The sequence below is a fragment of the Acanthochromis polyacanthus genome, chromosome 12 (assembly GCF_021347895.1).
Source record: "Acanthochromis polyacanthus isolate Apoly-LR-REF ecotype Palm Island chromosome 12, KAUST_Apoly_ChrSc, whole genome shotgun sequence".
NCBI lineage: Eukaryota > Metazoa > Chordata > Actinopteri > Pomacentridae > Acanthochromis > Acanthochromis polyacanthus.
Genome location: NC_067124.1, coordinates 23,157,148 through 23,176,792, shown reverse-complemented (window position 1 = coordinate 23,176,792; position 19,645 = coordinate 23,157,148). Strand labels below are relative to the sequence as shown.

At 38.8% G+C, this 19,645-nt stretch overlaps 1 protein-coding gene across 1 annotated transcript; it reads left to right on the top strand.

Annotated features, from left to right (window-relative positions):
• Positions 1 to 11,969, top strand: wdr73 (WD repeat domain 73). The gene is made up of 8 exons (XM_022211907.2): positions 1 to 144; positions 1,095 to 1,162; positions 2,018 to 2,103; positions 2,203 to 2,291; positions 3,859 to 3,926; positions 5,074 to 5,238; positions 6,711 to 7,073; positions 8,981 to 11,969. The coding sequence occupies exons 1-8, from the start codon at positions 86 to 88 to the stop codon at positions 9,241 to 9,243; spliced, it is 1,161 nt and encodes a 386-aa protein (XP_022067599.2). The 5' UTR covers positions 1 to 85; the 3' UTR covers positions 9,244 to 11,969.
• Positions 11,970 to 19,645: the final 7,676 nt, after the last annotated feature.

Sequence of the window (19,645 nt, the reverse complement as noted above, 5' to 3'; positions counted from 1 at the left end):
CAGTAGAATAAAAATAAGAGGAAGTTCAACAGAAACTGGTGCATCAACAACTCCATTCCTGCAGCAACGTGAGCTGAGGAGAGAGATGGAAGATGCGGAGTTTGATGATATTTTAGATGACTGGTTTATCGAATCCCTGAAAACGTGAGAAAACTTTTTACGGTTTGTGTTAGCATGTTTTCAATGCTAGCTACAGGCTAATAAGTTAGCCCTTCAAAGCGAACCCAGCTTAAAGATGTCTCAATTTTACTCACAAGCAAGCTTAGAATCCTCTCATAAACTACTACGACAAAGAAATTTTCTATACATTTTTGTCATTTTAAATACGGCTTGCTCACACTACACCAAACAACAGTGTCGCTAAAACGTCAATTAGTTTAAATTCAGGGGATACATCTCCAGAGTGACCACGATGCATTACTACTGTACTTAATATCGCGGATTTTAAAGTAAAGTTAAGGATTATGTCCAAGACGAATTAATTTATATAGTCAGGGTATTATGAAAATCAAATGCACTGACGTGTTAGGTCGCCACTCAGACAGACAATCTTAAATATTTAAATTTCTGCATGGAGTTTGGTGAAAAGGTTTGAACGCTGTAGTTTTGAAAAAGAAAAGAATACTTTTAAAAATGTGAGTTTAAACATCACGAAATGGTGCCCAATCATTGTCACACATCCATAGAGCAATTTATGAAATATTACATGAGTTTTACTTAAAGGATAAAGGCAGAGTAAATCTTTAGTTTACCAATTAGTTTCATTCCCTTGAGCTGAGAAGCTCCGTGGCATAAAATTGTACATCTTGACCTCTATTGCTTTGCTGTTTGTGCAAATTAAGAGACATAAAGACTAAATAAAATTAGTCTGTGGAATAAGCAGTTGAATCATCAGCACCTGTGGCTAATTATTGTCTCTAAGAGCTTCTGCAACAGCTTAGAAATTCATATTTTTCCAAATATAAGTGTGCCAGTTGTGTTGTTCAAATATAATGGGTTCAAATATAATAATGTATTTTTTCTGTATTGTTTGTGAATCTGTATTCAGTTGGGGTTATCTATACAGAGAAATAACAGCTGTCTGGTTCCTTCAGGTACAAAGATCTCCACGTATATCAGCTGGAACATCCCACCCAGGTGATTGAGTGGACGTCAGAAAAGAGTAAGTGGACTTTTTAATGCAATATCATCATCACCACTTGGAGCCTGTAACAGAACCCCCAAAAGGTCAAAGTGAGGATTTTTTTCCTGTTTCTTTTACATTACCTCCCAATAAGTTTTAGTTTCCTTCTCCTCCTTTATGAACAGTTTCTGTGCTGGTCTGGTCATACTCTGCCAATTTAGAGAAACACTGTACAGATACTACTGGAAAAAACACAGATGTTGCAGTTTAGTTGATGCGTTTAGGGGCTCATTATTCATTTTAAAAAGTACATCTCTGACATTATTCAGCCACTTGTTGTGAGCTGCTCTGCCTGGCTGAAGCTGTGGCTGGAAATATGATTATTTTTCAGACTTCATTGTTGCTCTGGTTCAATCTCTAGTGCCATGTGGGTTTTTTTTTTTTCTCCCTTGGCTCAAAATGAGCCTTTTCAGGGTGACTTAGCACAACATTAAACATGATAGATCCATGTATGTGAAAGCTTAATTGATAGAAATGTATGTATTTTCTTGCTGTTTCTGACCATGTGTTAAAAATGCAAATTATGCTTGAGTAAAAGAGACTCCAGTTAGCAAAATTGCAAGAATCACTGCTAAGCTACAAAAAAACAATATGCCGTATAAAACAAGGCACAAAGACTCTGCAGTTGCCTCCCCAGAATAATTGCTGAATCACTGGTCAGCAGCCGGAAATGCACCAATATTGACGGTGCTGCAAACCTTACACAAGAGGAGTTGTTCTTACATAGCTTTTCAGCGTTCGACACTGAGTGTTGCACAGCATGAAATCCAGATTTTCAGGCTTTTGCTAGTTGCTCAAGCAGTTTGTTCTCATCAGTGTTTGTTGTGTTTACAGCCGTCTGTGTCGCAGGCTACAGTCTGTCCAAAAATGAAATTTTGGAGCTCCGTTTGCCTCTGAAACTTTTTGCCGATGAAAATAAGGTAAATAAATAAGCACATTCATCCGATCTTAATTTCATCTTTCGTAAACAGACAATCCAGATGTCTCTCTGAGCTTTTGTTGTGTGCTGATGTGTTCAGGGTCTCTGCGCAGAACGAGATTTCAAAGTCGCCCACGGTGGTTTCACAGACGGTCCGGTCCGCCGCCTCAGGCACATCCCAGGGACAAGGTGAGCTCTGACACGTTAGGGAGATGGTTCATTTGAATTTCCTGCACTGAGCTTTCCATTGATGTCGAAGTCTGTGATGTATTTTCTTGCAGGAAACTTTACTTCAAATGTTTTTCTTTTGTGTGATTTACTTTAGTGAAGCAACAATAAATTGACTAAATCAAGGAACAAAGACATAAAAGAATGAAAACCTCATGGAAAAAGAAGAGCAAATATAAAACAAAACATTTCAGTAATTTTTTATACCATTTGGCACATGCTGCATGTAGCTGCATATTTCTAATGTATCAGCTGCAAATTAGTGCTCTTAAACTTTTAAATTAAATTATTTAAACATGATATTGAAGATTTAGGTCCCGTAATGAATGACACATGGAAACCATTTTAGTTTCTGGCCAATTAAAAATACAATTTTTGTTACTGATTGAATATTCTCTGAAATACTAATAGACCAATCAGCTTGTGATGTTTTCTTCTCGGTTTTCTTCATGGGCTCCCATGAAGAAATGTGCACCTGCCAGTGGTCACAATAACACGTGTCAGAGGTCCAGCTGTTGATGTCTCGGTGTCATGTTTTGACTTGTGACAGTTTCTGCCTGAACCTGTTCCTCCATGGATGCACGATAAGAACAGTCTTGGAACTTTTTCGTTTCATAGCGTTCATTACCCAGTTTAAGCTTTTTAAGTTTTTTTTTTAATCTCAAGGATCAACAGTAGATCAGACCTATTGTTACTATATTGTGTTTTTTAAAAAAATATTTTGTACTTAAGAGCCGTGGTGTGGGATTTGGCGACATGTACTGTCACTTGACATTGCAAATTACCTCCAGTGCACCGTCAACATAAAAATGCAAAAAGTGATGTGATCTTACATAATTTTATACTTTTGAATTCATTTGCAATTTATTCAGATTTTTCTGTCTTATTATTCCTCCATTTCAAAGGGCGGGATGGCTTTGAAAACAGGTAAAAGTTAGAATCAACCACAAATAAAACATTTCATTTCCTGGGAGCACCGTGTCAAATTCAACAGACACAAAAGCCTCGAGGCACAAGAGACAGTTCTAAGTACTCACAGATCCCTCTAAATTCGACATATTGGTCATTTTGTTTTGAAAAAGGGATAAATGGATTTTTATCTTCGTCAGTATTGGCGCTGCAACAGCTGATTTATTTGTGAGAGAAGCCACAGAAAATTACTCAGCAGTGCTAACTATTAATAGTTTTAGCTTTTCACGTCAAAATGCCACCCATAGTTGCAGTTTCTGAAAAGACTTACTGCTTTGTGACATTTTATAGACCAACTGATTAATCAAGCAGATAATCTATAGATTGATTGATGATGTAAATAATTGGTAGACGCAGCTCTAGCGAATATGCAGCAGAACTAGTAGTGATAGATGTGTGAAAATAACAGTGTGAGGGCATTTTATAGGTGTAGCTGAATCTGAGGCAATCTGTATAGACTGAGGAACATCTTGTTAATCTTTTATATAAGATCTTATTCACACTGAGAGGATGATTTAGTTGCATTTTCAATCATTTTATTTAACTTGTGTCCTGGCAGGTGTGTTGTGACCAATGATGGGCTGAGCTCTGACCTGCAGGTGTGGGATCTCGGAGGAGACGACAGCGGTGGGTTTGGTTTCTTTAGACCTCCTTTGTGTGACGTAGAAGCTGGTTTATTGTAAGTAATAATCTGTGAAAGGTTGTTTAGAAAAAAGTACAAAAAATCTTTTACTTGCACACCTCCCATAGTTTCCAGTCATGCATTTAGTTTTATTATTCGTCTTTGAGTTTTCTGCCACCACTTAAACTCAGCCGAGGTGGAATTTGGTACTCACCAGATCACATTTAAAAAAATTAAACAGCAGCTTGTGTCACTGTGTTTGCTTTGTTTAATTCCAGAGTAATGTGACTGTTAATTCTAGAAAGAGGTGTTGCTGTTGAAGAAGTAACTCGGCTGATATAAACAGGTTTCTACAGTGTTCACCAAATTATTTTAGGATTTTTCAGAAACATTTAGTACTGATGAAAAAGTAATGATTTTGGTTTTATAACTCCTAATATTATCATTAATCAGTTACAATGATCTGGAAACAAATAAGTGGCAGAAACCTGATGGACAGATTATGCTTTTTAACAACTGATGTTAATTAAAAACGTGTACCATGAATTTTTCCATGTTTGATGGTATGGTTCCATGAAGAACTGTTTTCAGAGTCATATTTTTTTCTGTATTTGATGCTACAGTTTATTGGTGCAGCATTATTGTCCTGAGTGTGTTCAACCAACCACATGCAGGAAAAAATCTGTAGCTAATGTTGCTGTTATACAGCAGATAATATATATATATATATATATACATACACGCATGAGCTTAGAAATGATCGTATGTTCAATCACTTCACCTACAGCATACCTAGTTTAATTTGGTAAAAGGCTTTCACTTACTTTTACCAAGCACCCATCAAGTCCAGAAACGATCCTCAATATGGTTTAGTTCCTGGTAATCTGTAAAGCACCAGTTTATTTGGAACTGTGCTCCACAAAGAAAACAAACTAAAACATAAAACTCTTAAACTTGTTAACTTTGATACGGGGTCCTTCAATAGTGCAGCCTTCGCCTGCTGCTCAGAATCCAAACTCTGCTGACCAAAATCAGCTTCTTGACTCTTATGTAACTCATGTGCTCTATGCTACTAAGTCTTACTGTACACTTTGGTGCGTGACTTCTCAGCTTTTAATTGGTTGTCTGCTGTGTCTTGTTTTATGTTGCCAGATGTGATCAGGAGAACAGGAAGTATTGCGGGGAGGAGAAACGTTTCGGAGAGAGGCAGCAGGATCGCAGCTCGACTCTCGTCACCGCCACAAATCCTTCATGGAGCTCAGAGCAGCGACATCCAGCTGACTGAACTGACCTCAGGACGGACTCTTTATAAGCTAGGTAACACTGCTGATCTGTTGTGTACGGCTAACTGTTTGCCTTCAGGCTTCATGTCATTTGCTTTAGTTTGTGGTTCTGGCTACATTCTCAAGTAATTCAAGAGAGTCATAATGATGGTTCTTGTATAATAACAGCACCTTGATATAAAGACTATAGTGCACACTGTTAACAAATATATACTATTCATGTGTTTTTAAGTATGTATTTTATAGTAGAAACTGTCCCAGATACAGCCTAGCAACCACATGTGAAAACAATTTCCACTACTAAGGGTCGATTCTAATCATAATATGAACTTTATTTTTATGACACAGTTCATGCAGGTAGTGCATACTTATTCATGCTTTACATTAGTAAAAGATAATAAAATAAAAATATGAAAGCATTAGTGGTAAAACATAAGATAAAATATGAAAATAGCATAACAAATAAACACAGCTGATACCAGTAAGTTCCATGAAATTGCATAATATATAATAATGAGCTTAGAAAGATTTTCATTTGAAGTTGTCTTCTGAACCAGATGATTTGAAAACTTAAAGCAAAATCTTAATGTGAGCTCTTAGATGAAGAAAGGGCCAATGAAAGACCTTTAAAAGCAGAGTGCTATGCTGTTGGGCACTGCGGTATTTTTGAATCATCTAAAGTATGTTTTAAAAGTATAACAATCCAAAGTAAAGTTGTATTCTTCATCTCTATAGTACAGCGGTTTGTTATATGTGGTTTTAGGGTATCTTGTTTTTTTTTAAATTGTCATTCTGTAATGATGTTTTTTTCTGTCAGGAAAGCACCCTTACTGGACTGGAAACTTTCATTATGCCTCTTTTCTTCTGTAGAAGCTACACACCAAAAACACCTCTAATGGAAATAGAGGTGCTTTTTGGGACAATTTCTAAATGAAACCAAGGACACAGCTAGTTTTTTGGATGTCCATCAGTGTGTCTCCTGAAGATAAGGGGGAAAAATGTGTACATTCCATGCCAGAGTGAAGAAAAATGTTATGATGGGATTTTTTTTCTTTTGCATCTCTTCAGTATTTTTTGTTGGCCTTTGACGCAGTGAGCCAGGCTGAGCTGTATTATGGAGCAGCCCAACCACGACTCTTAGGAGGCTCTGTACCTTTCCATTTATTATGTCTGCTGCTTTTTTTCTACACACATGATCTACAAGTGTGGGCAGCTGCAGGAATGATTAGACAAAAACTATGGGACCACTGTAACAAACTGCAGCAAAATGAAGAGTGTTTGGCAGAGTAACAGTTTAACAAAGATTTACAGATTTTACTCTTTTTATATATCTACAAAAAAATGCACATAATCATTTATTGGCAAACGAGAATCAAAAATATTTTTATTCTTATTATACTTTCAAAACTTTGTCAAGTCACTATTAATTCTTTCCATCTTTCTCCGATTTGTTCAGTTCATTACACAAAGTTGCATAATGTGTTGCGTGTTGTTTTGTCCCAACAGAAACCGACTCAGCCGATCCTCTGAGTTCCTTGCAGTTTGTGACTGACGCCGTTTTCCTCGCTGGCTGCTCTAACGGAAGCGTTTGCGTCGCCGACACTCGAACGTCAGCTGCTCCTCAGCTTTCGCCCCCGCCAGCATCTTCAGGCGATTCTGTCCTCTGGTGGGCAGACGCCTCTGTAGGTCCACATCCCTCCAGCTGCAGGGTCATCCGACTCTCCTCCTCCGGACAGGCGGTGGTTTCAGATCTGAGGAAGCTGGGAGCTGTGTGCCAGGCTCAGCTGGATGTCCAAACACGTTGTTGCAACCTGGATCACGTCAGAGTGTCGTGGGCGCCGATGTTGGACGACTGCATCTCAGTGTCAGGTCAGTTTATAGACACACGGTGATCCAGATGTTGAGTTAACTCTGTAAGTTAACAACAGATGGAGTTGATTACTTGACAGTGGCACTCCCCCGAATAAACACATTTCAGTGCTGGATCAAGGTTAATTACAGTAAAAGCATCGCTTGTATCATGCAGATAATAGGTTTAGTGTTTTTCAGTGCTGCTGGACTTGAAGTGCACAGGGCAGCACGAGGAGCAACGATGTTATTCTGATGAATGTCTTTCTCCACACTGGGTCTTTTTGTGGTTGTGAGAAAAGCCCAGTTTAGTTAACCATACGCTGTAATTGCTTCCCCCAAACACTCTCCTGTGTTTGTGCATTTACTCTTTTCCTCTGTCCTTGTTGACAGGCCCCGGCTTGTCCTGACTATCAAATATAAAATATTGATCTGTGAGTATGCTGAGGCTTCTCTTCAGTGTGTATTGAGCAGTCCATGAAGGCCAGACCATTTCCTTTGACAGTCTCCTGAATAAACATGATGTCCACTGCATCGATGTGTTCTCCAAAGACTCTCCAAAGAGGCGCTTGTGTTAATGCAGACGTTGGCCAGAGAAGACGCCATGTCTGTCAAACTGGAACAACCACCACAGAACAGAGAAGGTGGTCTAAGACGTCATTTATCAGCCACAAATAATGTAGTCTTGAGACTCAGGAGACCTTAAAGACTCGCATGATGTCTGGGTGGATCAGTGGACCACACCAGCCTCAAGTCTCTCCAGCTGCTAACCTTTCACAGGCATTTCAAAGGAGTGTTTGATTTCTTTGAAGTGAGTCTGTATGAGGTAGTTCTCCATTGTGTATTTGTCTACAAGTTGTTACCCCCCATAGTCTGAGGAAGCAGAGGGGAGAGCTGGCAGGAAAGCTAAGCAGTATATTTCTATGAACTGTGTCAGCAGAAGAACATTTTAGCCACTCAAAGACAAAGAAGAGAAATAATCAATATTCCTGTGTACACCATATTTAATACTCACTGCTTTCTTTGGGTACACTTTTTTTCACCCATAAAACTTCCAGAAAGAGCTGTGATGGCAGAGTAAAGCGGTAAGAATATTCTAAATGAAGGATACATTTAAAAGGATCATTTTGTTCTTTTGTCAAGTAGACTTCTTTTTAGCTGGCTAATATATGTTGGGGTGCTGCTGACCTCATACAGCTCCACTTCACACAAACCCAGCTATCTCCCAAAATGGCTGGACCTCCTACTGGTCAGTAGATGATTGTCAGTACACTCACTTTGACTGCACTGCAGAGAGGAGTAGCAGTACAGGGGTTTAGACGGGCTCCACGATAAAATGGATTCTGATCCCTTTTTAAAAGCCAAGGTAAAGAGGGAAAAAAATCAATGTAAATGTACACTGTACTTATAATTATAATTATTATTACTGCTCTACCTTATCAGACAGCCCTTTCTGGTGGGTTGTTGCAGCAGCTATATTACTCTTTTCTGTACATTAGACACCATTAGATCCCAGACCAACAAGTTACAACACCATAGGGACACAATAACACTGACTGATGCAGAGGTAGCGCAGTGATCCACAAGGTACAATTATTCTTTGTCAGTGGTGTGATGACATCAATCAATACAAAAGTTTCAGTTCTTAGTTGGTAAGTGCTGTCTGAGGACAAGGTGATGCAGTGACAATACTCTAAATATAGCAAATACTTCAAGTGCTCGAGTTTTAAGGTGGCTAAACTATATTGTGTTGCTGATGCCATCCACAGCAGTTCATAGCTCAGCTTGTGGGTAACTCCTGTACTGACAGTCATACTGAAGGTAAATACTGACTGTTGATTTGTACTGTAACCCAGGAAACCAAGCTCTCTCTTTCAGAACCTATGTTGAAGAAAGGCTACATTTGTTCCTACCTTCCTCTCTGCCAGGTTTCGGTGGGGTTGTTCAGATCTACACCACATGTGGCTGGAGTATGGAGCTGCAGGAACGTCAGCCACTGTTTCAGCATCGTGGTCATGTGGTTTCGTCACAACAGACTGATGACAGCGTCCCCGTCTTTACCACCGCCCACATCTGGCATCCTGAGCGGCCACGGACGCTGCTTTCTGCAGCTTCGGATGGCTCTGTCCATGTCTGGGACTGGGTGGACCCAGAACAATCAGCTGCTGGCAGTCCAATACCAAGAACATAATAAAGATCCAGTTTACCTGAGGGAAGGACAATGAAATGAGCTCATGTAATTACTGAGGAACTGATCCACAAACTGATGCAGGTCAGTAAAAAAAAAGTAAAAAAAAAAAAAAAAAAAACAACAACAAAAGAAACACTGAAACTAGTGCTGGCCAAAGGCAAACAACAGAAACACTCATCACTTTCTGATGTAGTGACTTGAAATCTGTCCTGAGTAGTTAGTTATCAGTACTGTCAGCATTTCTGTAAAAGTAAAACAAATAGATTGAAAAAAATGGAAATTTGTTTCATAAAAATCAAAACAGACCATTTATGAATTACAGATAAACTGCTGTTGGATTGAGGTCAAAAGTATTCCTGGTTACTAATCGCATTTAAATACAAATGAATGCAGATGATTGCTGGTTTTTGTATTAGAACACATATTTGTGTTGCGCCTTTCTTCACAAATAAAAGGTCTGCAACCTCGAGAGCACGTTAACATGCACCTGGTTCACCTACTTTAGTCTTGGAGACGGCAGGCTCCTGAACTGAAGATTGTCTTTGGGTTGTGGTTGAAAACCCGACTCATCACTAGTCAGGATCCACGACATTAAGGTTGGGTTAGTTTGACAGAATTTGATTTATTGATTAATTGTAGTAAAGTTACAATAAATACCTCCTGTTAGCTTAGAGCATATAAATCTCATCAAAAACCAAACAGAGCTCTTTAGCCAATGAGAACTGCGTCGTCCTATTTCACTCTATCATTTTTGGTCAAATGATTCTACAGTCTAATCATTTCCCATTTTCATGTACTGACCCAAGTAACCCAACTTGGAGCCATTTCCTTTGTAGAAACTGCCTCTATTAAAGTCCTAGTAGAGCTGTTTCTCACCTCTCTAAGGAGCGAAAAAGAAACACTGAGTGAACATTGTGTGAACACAGCCTGCAGCGGCCCTGAATTTTGCTGTGTGGCTGTCCGGTTCAAATGGACCAGTCAAGGGTTTTTTAGTTGTGCTGAGAAGAGTTCTTTGTTTTCTTTCAGGATCTGGTGCCCGCTGCTTATTCTTGGCAATTTTTTAAAGAAGCAATGTAGAATAAAATTACACTTCTGATGAAATGTTCTAAACTTTAATCATTTTAAGCTTAGATGTGATTAATTTTCCTAAATGAACCTAACAGTACACACAATTAGATCAAGAATTGTTGAAAATCCCAAATCATTTGTACCGTTTTTGGATCTGATGAATGAAACTAAACTGAGAATGAAGTGATAGGAGTAATTTAGTGGCACAAGTGGAAGCTTCGATAGAACGCACTGGAAAGTTTGAGGCTACCGTTACTAACCTGAGACAAACATTTGGAGCAGTACAAATTAGTTACTAAATTTAGACAGTGATTCATTGAAACGTGTACCTTTTTCTGACTGCTGCCCCCAGCCACACTTCCTGCAGGTCTTGAATCAGAAAATCACTCCAGTTGCTAAGAGGAAAGGCAAATAGACAACTGTTAGAGCTGAAATCACACTTCATTTGTTCCCAGTCCACTTTCTGACATTTTATTCTCTTGTCAACTTTTTAAAATTTGCAATTACTCTCAAAACAAATCCCAGAATGAAACTACATTTTGAGCTAAATTTGGCATGCTTTTGCTCAGTAATGCGTCATCAGTAAAGTGTATTGTCCCTGATGATTAAGTGTGTGCCATTACCTTCTGAATAAAAGAATCACTTTCAGTCATAGTTCAGCTGTCTGGATACAAGGGATCGTACCTGCCCCGCTCCAAGGCCTGCAGTTTATCTCACCATGTTGTAACAATTTAGATGAGATGATAAAACCAGCCAGATATTTCCTTAAATGTGAGTGTAAGCTAATCGCAGGTGGTAGATCTGCTTACAAAGCACTTGCTGCTGCTACTTGTGAGCTTGATTTTCTTATCTAGACAGAAAGGAGACAGAGTTTACACAGATTTTAAGGAGTACACAGGGCTTCGTCCCAGCTCAGGGGGCATTTATGGTTAATATCCACGATGGCATTCATGATTGGTCAGTGTGCAGTAATTGCAAGGAGTCTATGTTATTAAATTGACAATTTAAAAAAAAGGCTTTGGTGCTGTTTAAAACCTCTAAAGATTCCTATTAGGAAAAAATCCTGATACATCAAACTAAAACTGTGGAGTTTGTTTAAAGATTGACAGGAACAAGTTTATTTCCGGTGTAAATTATGCCTCTATAAGAATATCCTGTTGTGACGGACATCCGGACAGCTGTGATTAAATTATTACTGATGAAACGGTGAATGAAAACCAACCCACCCAGAGACCGAGCAGAGCATCAACAAAGTCAAAGATTTCTGAAAGAGCTGCAGCTCTGCTCATTCACAGCAGAGTTTTTTTTCACCCTGACCTTGGTTTCCTTTCAGCATCCAGATGATGCTGGCCGGAAGAGCATACAGTTTAATACACATCCTTCTCTGCTGCAGTTTCCAAGCTACTAGTTACTGTTCTCAGATCATCACAGCTGTATACACCAGACTTTTTTTTTTCTTTTTGCCTGTCTGTGACTGTATACCTAAACCCGTTTCAGGCTGGAAAGTGTAAAGGATCATAATGACTGCTGGGACTGCAACAGGCTTCAGAGACTGAGAGGATCCTATTCCATTTTACAGTTGTTTTTTTTTTCATTCTCCCTTTGAAGCTTCTACTAAATATTTGACAGCAAACAGTAAAACTCCTTTTCTCCAGCTCCTCAAATGTGCTGATTTGCTGCTTTCCTGTTACATATGTTTGGACCAGACATTTGGAGATGTCATCTTAGGCTCTAGGAACTTGGGACAGATGTTTTCTCGACATTCACACAGCAACCAACCCTCATTTTAATGACAAAAATAGGCCGTGACTTCGTGAAAATTGAAAATCCTCATTATCTTCAGCCCTGAAAGGCTTCTGAAATGATACCTGAGATAAGGATAAATGGGGATGTACGATAGTTAAATGGATAATAATAAATCCTACAGCAACAATGGGCGAGTCTGGAGGAAGGACATAATATCCACCAAGCAACATCTCTAAAGCGAAATGATTAATGAGGTATATCTTGGTTGTGAAGGGAACATTTAAAAGGCAGGAAGGGATTATTTTTATGGGGGAAAAAAGACTTTTACACACTGAGCTGAATTTTTAAGGGTAAAATCAACAAGCCGAGAGAGAGTTAGGATTATTCGGTATTTGGAATTATTGATCATACAAACAGAATAATTTAAAAAAGAAGAAATAACAATCAATAACAAGGAAATGGAAATAATAAGTAAGATATTTGCAGATAAGTGATAAGCCAGTAGTGGACAAAGAGATGATAAAAAGTCTGCAGCTCCTTTGTGGATCATAAGTGTCTATAACATATTTTCTGTAAAACTGCAACAACTGATCAAATATTTGTCAAATATTAAAACAGCGTCAAATGATTCTGATAAATAATTGTTGGTTTGAGTAATGACAAATGAGAAAAAAAGGAAAGGGGGACAAAAATTCAAAATGTATTTGATTTCAGCTTTCTAGTTTTGAATAACTTCCTGTTTCTTTACTCCTTCATGACAGGAAATTAATCATCTTTGGGTTGTGGACAAAACGAGGAGTCTTTGAGGATTTAATCTGGTGCCAAGATTGTGACATTTTACAGACCAAACAACTAATGGAGAAAACAATCAACAGATTAATCTACAATTGATATTAGTTTTGTTAGTTTATCGCAATTTGTCCAATAGTTTTTGAGACATTTTACTTTAAAAAAATAATAAATTGAGATGTCAATCTAGTGGAACAGTGAGCGTATCACCTAAGCGACGACAGTTCATCCTTCAGGGAGTACGAATGTCTAAATTTAATCTACTAGATGTTTCATTTTATCTGAACTGAAGTGGAGGGCTGACTGGCTTATATCATCTCTAGAGTCTTGCTGCTAGCACGGCTAAAAATAAACCATCATCAACCGCAGTCTTTTCCAACTTAGTTTTGAACAGCACACCTTTAAGTGATTGCTCTCCCTACAACGCAACATAATTACAGAGTCACTGTACTAAACGAAGATCATGGAGCTGATGGAGGAAGCAGGAGGTGAACAGTTTTCAGATATTTACAATATCAAGCCGACAGCTCAGTGACAAGCGGTCACAAAATGTGATTTAATGTCTACGTTTTCTGCTAAAAAACAAATCTTTATAATGCGAGGCGAATTATTTTTGACTCTTGTGTTTCAGTCAAACCCAAATTTAGCCAACTGTCAAGCAATAAATACAGGGAATGTGGCAGAATTCCTTGCATTACTAATAAGCAAAAAATCAATTTATTTCTGTAAACTAGATACAGAAGCTGGTGGCTGGAACAACAACGGAGCTGTAAGAGGAGAAGAGCGGAGGACAGACATAAAAGGTGTACAAGTGTCGGGAAAGATCAGCTCTGGGTGTGGGCAGAGGAGACGTTCTGCTCAATCATTTAATTAAAACTCGACGCCTATTTAGGAGGCAGCAGCACATCTAAAGCTTCTTTTAATTACGCTATCAGTCAAAAGAATTATTCACAAAGTACTGAGAAATTATTTTCGTTTTGAAACACATTTCACAGGTCTGAAAACATTAAAAGCAGTTTTTTTAAATGTATTTACTTGTGTTTGTTCCTCTTGTGTTGTTCTCATAATGGCAAAAATGGCATCTTTCACATGGGAAGCTTTTAGAAAAAAATAGAACTAATTAAACAAGTACAACTATTAAATACTAAGAAATTACCAGCTGGGTCTTCAGCAACAAAATGACCACATTTAACGTTGTAGCCAGCTTTGATTATAGAAAATGTAAGCGTTATCTGTCGCTCTGATGAGTTCAGATGTGGAGGAGATTGTTGAAAATCCAAGCAATGGAAAAATAATCTTGGTGTGAGCTGATTTTAACCTATAGTTCAAATACTGACTGAATCTGGATTTTTGTGGCAGGTTTTCAAACAATTTTTCCGAGGTAAAAAGAAAATAGAACAAAACAAAACAGTTAAATGATTGACAGGCGGATAAACACGGACTCAGTGGTCCTACTAAGCATGATACACAAAAATGACAATAACAGCAACATTTAGCTCAACACCTATCTATCCAATGAGTCTTCATCAACAAAAACAAACCATCAATCTCTTGCGAGAGGAGAAATCACCAAGAAAAGAAGGGATCAGAAATAGTCACAAAAAATACAAAGTAAGAACAGTAGAGACTGTTTATGGTGCACGTACATGGAGCACTTCACAATAACTGTACACGCAACAGATGCAAGCTGTAAAGGGTAAGGATGCTGAAAGACCTCGCGTTATCAACATCAGGACGTGTTCTCTCTGAACCTCAAACTGGAGATGAGATCAAACATCATATTCTGTCAGTAAGCAGCTGGGAAGAGCTTAAGTTTGAGTGGAAGATCATCACTGGCGACAAAAGATGGTTTGACTGCTATGAGCGAGAGGCCAAACAACGATCTTTGGAGAGGAACAGCCGGTAGTCTCCAAGACCGGAGAAAGTGTGCCAGGTCAGGCACACACAGGAGAATGCGTAACATTCATATGGTTGTAAACTGTGAAGAGTTCTATTGTATTATCCTGAGGTGTCTTAGGAAGAACGTTCAGTACTAATTACTTGAACTGTGGCGCGATGATACACTCGTGCTCCAATGTGTGATTGACTGCAGGTTTTTCAGCCATAGCAACACAATTGCCGCTCCCCACTCGCCCTATTTCCCCAACTTGGCTCCCTGTGACTTCTTCGTCTGCCCAAAATGAAACACGAGCTGAAACATCATTGTTCTGACAGTGTAGAGAAGATCCAGTAACGTGTCACAGGTGGTACTTCCAGAGAACATTCCCCACATGAGAAAGCAGAGCCAGGAGGAGTGTGTTCTAACACAAATAGATCACTTTGGTGGGGACGGTGGCTTAATTCAAATTAGGTTTAGTTTTTGATTTGTGTAGGCCCGCTGTGTGAGTGGGCCTATACAGGAGCTCAGTGAATTCCAGTGTGGAACTGTGATACGATTAGCCTAGGTGAGTGAATACTTTTGGCAATATAGCGTATGTATGAGGCAGCATCAAACTAACAGGTAATTGTTTCTGAAGCATGTTAAACCTCATGTCATCCATTTGGATCTCTTCCGTCACATATGCACCAATGTTACTGACTCTCAGAAACATTGTCCAGCCACAGAAACTGTCGCTGCAAAATAAGGGTTACAGTTGCATCTTCAGTTAGGTAATGACAGTGCTGGAAAAGGAAGACAGTGACCTTGTACTTGTCATTGCTTTTCAATAAGGTTGTTGCTAGAGGTACGGACCCGTACCCGTAGCCTGTGGACTACGGATATGGCACTTGCCATTTGCCAATCAGATCTGGTCACGTGACTCCCGGTAGACGCTAGCGGTACGGACCTGTAGCATCAGTATTACAGGTACGGACCCTAAACCTGACCCTAACACTTACCCTAACCTTAACCTTTGCTTACCTTTCAACAGTTTGCAGTGGTTAGCAGCTTCTTGACTCGCGAGACTCGCGTACGGGTCCGTATCTGTCTGGCAAATGGAAAGTGCCGTATCCGTAGTCTGTGGGCTACGGATACAGGTCCGTAGACACTAATATCCATTCACCTGAATTTATTGTGAGAGTTCAGTAGCGTCTTCTGTTTGTTCTCCTATACACCTGTCCATCATGACACTTTGAATGCTACTGTTCAAAGAAAAAAACCTTGGAGATACATTACTTTCTTAGCAAAATACATTTCAGTTTCTGTAGGAACAAACTGCTTTGTTTCCCAGGTTGTATTAAAAAGCAGACCAAGGACAAGAACTAAAGAAAAGAAAACTCTGAAAAGCACTTCTGACACTCGACTCCATGTCTGTATGTTAGAAAAAATGAGGACGAGGCAGTAATTATATTGACTGACAGAACAGTGAGCTGTGAGCCTGAACTCTTCCGTGGCCTAAAGATGATGCCATCATTAAAACAGATCGTCCCTGAGTAATTTGAATGAGTCAAGCCTATTTTCTGATCTGTGATGCCTTTAAAAGAAAGCCTCCAAAGCACCACAGCGTCTATTTGTGGAATTTAAAAAGAAATCTGCCTCCCTTAGCGAGGTAAATCATGGCTCACTGAGGAGGATGGGAATGACCGACAATTTAAATTTAATGAACCACAAATCTATTCTTAACCGTATTTGATTCCATCTGCTACAAATCGCACAAGCCTCACATCGCTGCTGACCACTTTCCAACATCATACCAGCAGATGAGCGATTTATTTTCACTTTGCTTTTTTTTTTAAATAAACTTGCAGGAAGTGTGTTAGAATGCAGCGAGATAAAGCTTTCCTGCATTACCAAAATGAAGTCATCTGTGACACAACTGTTTGCTCTGTCATTGCTTCCTGAAATTCATTTTCTGACAAACAAGTAGTTGTTTAATTTAGTCTCCAGGGATGGGTATTCGGTATGAAGCTTGTGTCGATACTTTAAGGTATACAAATGGATTTTCATTTATCAAAAGCTAAATTTTGTCTCAAGTTGCTGCACCAGAACTCTGCGTCAAAACAAAATGACATTTCATTTTACTGTTTTCAAACCAACTTTTGGTCACACAGAGCTTTGCGCTGGAGTAACTAAGTGGGGACTAGAGGCTTCTCTGTGTCCACCAACTCATAGCGTATCTCAATGCATGACTGGTTTTAGGCAACAGCAGTAGTTTCTAGTGTCTACCAACTATGCATGTAAGGAATTTTAGAGACATTTGTATATTTTAGCTCCTGGGTTATTCTCTCCCCGATAAACTCCATGAGTGTCAGCATGTACATCAGTCACGCTGTACCACTAAAAACCACAGGAACATTGCTTTAGCTACCAGAGCATTGATGTTCCAAAATAAAATGTTAAACAAAAGCAATAAGTGGAGGGTCAGAAATGAAACACAGCTTATATTAACCTAGCCAAAGAGGACCAACTTTTTACTTCCTTTCCCAGATCACCGAAAAAGAACGGGCTAAATTAAAATTTTATCTGCACTTTTATTTCTGTTTACAGTCATTTAAATAAAATTATCAGTGTGTATGGAAAATAACAAAAAAGTTTAATAACATTTTTGAGTGGGACTTATGTATGCGCTGGTGCTCCTAAATGAAAAAGCTAGTGCAGCCAGTGCAAAAAGTTAGTCCAGCGCTCTGAACCAGTCCTCAAATGCAAGTTTTTGTGGAAGAGACGCTTTCTACAAGCAACTATAAGTTCTAAGACATCAGAGAGGGTCCTTGAGCTTAAGTTTGTACACTAACTGCAATGCATCTTGTCAATAAGTAACCATAGTGAAAGTGACCAAGTAGCCACCGCAACTAAGAGTGTGGTGGAAAAACCCAGTAAGCGTCCAGTAAAAGTTTCTGATGCTGCAGATAAAAGTAACTTTGTTCAGAGAAAGGACCGGTTTGTGTAATTACTCGAACTGCCAGCACGAGGAGACAAGAATTTCACAATGTAGCTTTAAAGTTATGCTCTGATAAACAGCACATAGTCTACAGCATCAGATCAGGCCTGCAGAGAGTAGAAAAACTTAATGACATTTCTTTAATATTTTAGCTCATGTTAGACTCAAGTTAACAGCTAAATTACTCTAAATTTAACTTTATCTGTGCGGTTCTTAGTAATTTAAGGGCAAAACTTCTTAAATTGAGAAAACAGAATAGGCCATTAGAGCAGGAATTATAAAAGCACATAATGACAACAAAGAAAAAACAGATTTAGCATCATTTCGAGAATTATTTTTACATTTTAAAATCATTACATTTCTGTTTGTATATTTTTGCAACAGACCAAATTCTTGTTTTGTCTGTGCTGTTTTTATACTATCAGATGATGGAAATTAGATTGCTAGAGGGACCACAGACACATTTTTTCTTGTGTCTTTTAATGTTTTACTGTCAGACCGGTATGTATATTTTAGCTACAATTTGACTGAGTTGGATGCAACGGTGATATAACTGAATTTTAGGTGGAAATTTAGAAACAGGAGCACACATATATTGCATTTCCCCCCATAAATCCCACACAGATTCCATCTCTAAGTGGCACCAATAAAGTGAAATAAAGTGGAACAGCAAATTATTTTTGTTCCTTGGGTCCAGAAGTGCAGGAAAAACCAACTGGAGAAGAGGCCACTATTTTATTGAACTGGGGTCAAACTGAGAAAAGTGGACTTGGTGAGGACTGTCATCATTTTAAAGTAAGTGTGCCTTAACCACTCAGCCTTCCAAGGGCTTGGAAAGTGACTAGCGCTGCAAAAACACAACAAAAAAAGAGGCTGTGTGCATCAAGCTCGTGTCTGAATGAGCCCCTGATTAGACTCTTTTCTGCAGCGTGTGAAGTAGAGAGCTGCGCTGGGTGGCTAGTAAGTGCTTATCTAACAGCTTTTAAGCAGACTGTAATTTCAGACTCGTATCATCAACATTGCTTTAGAGTAATCTAAAATGTTCCCTGCAGAAATCACAGCCAGCCACCACAATAACACTCATTATCTATCCTCCGACTTTGACGATCTCAGTTTAAATTCACATTCTAAATTGCATTTTTTTTTGTTTTTTTAAAGTTGCTTTTGCAGGAGTGGACACCAGTTTTCATATGAATGCATTGTGTTATATTTTTGTAAAGTTAAATATCACTTGAAACTACATTTTTGTCTGCATTTTGATTTTAGTAGGAGAAATCTTTGGACCACAGCTGCCAACACAGAAAACAAGCAACTCTGGAGGTGCTAGAGTGAGCAGGAGTTAGACAAAATTTTACATGAATGTGATTTTACAATTTGTCCTTTTACAAACTTTTACTTGACAATAGGAAAAGTATGTTTCATCTTTCAACGGTGACACACTATCAAGGGTTGTACAAGTATTTGCCCTGAACAGTTCAGTATGCAGCACTTGATCCGAGACAGACTTCCTCAATTCCACACTTAATCTGTGAAGAAGAAAAAAAATCTAATAATAATAGTCAGAAATATTCAAAGCAGTAGCTATCTGCAGCCCTGAAGAAGAGTATCTACAAGAAAATTAACTGGGCTTTTATTGGATGTCTACAAGAAGTCCTTCCAAGCTGCTGGCTCTCAAAAAACAGCAATGTAATTATAGTTCTTTGTGCAATACGATGATATTTCTAATCACAAAGTGTCTGTATTCCTTGCCTCCTACGTGCCAATGACGACTCGGTGCAGCAGCAGCACTTCACTAATCCATTTGAAGAAAGTGGAAGGAACATGGCCATTTATTCTCCATTTTAGAGATAAACTGGACTTCAGGGTTGAACCGGCTGTACTTCACTGTTTACAGAAAATAAAATGTGATTTTCCTCTTTTCTCTTTGACTACACTTTTTTTTA

Bases quoted from the DNA above. Each gene is read 5' to 3' on its own strand.
- wdr73 (XM_022211907.2), top strand. From the start codon at position 86: ATGGAAGATGCGGAGTTTGATGATATTTTAGATGACTGGTTTATCGAA. The intron at 145-1,094 runs GTGAGAAAACTT...TGGTTCCTTCAG, and splicing joins TTTATCGAATCCCTGAAAAC to GTACAAAGATCTCCACGTAT. The intron at 5,239-6,710 runs GTAACACTGCTG...TTGTCCCAACAG, and splicing joins ACGGACTCTTTATAAGCTAG to AAACCGACTCAGCCGATCCT.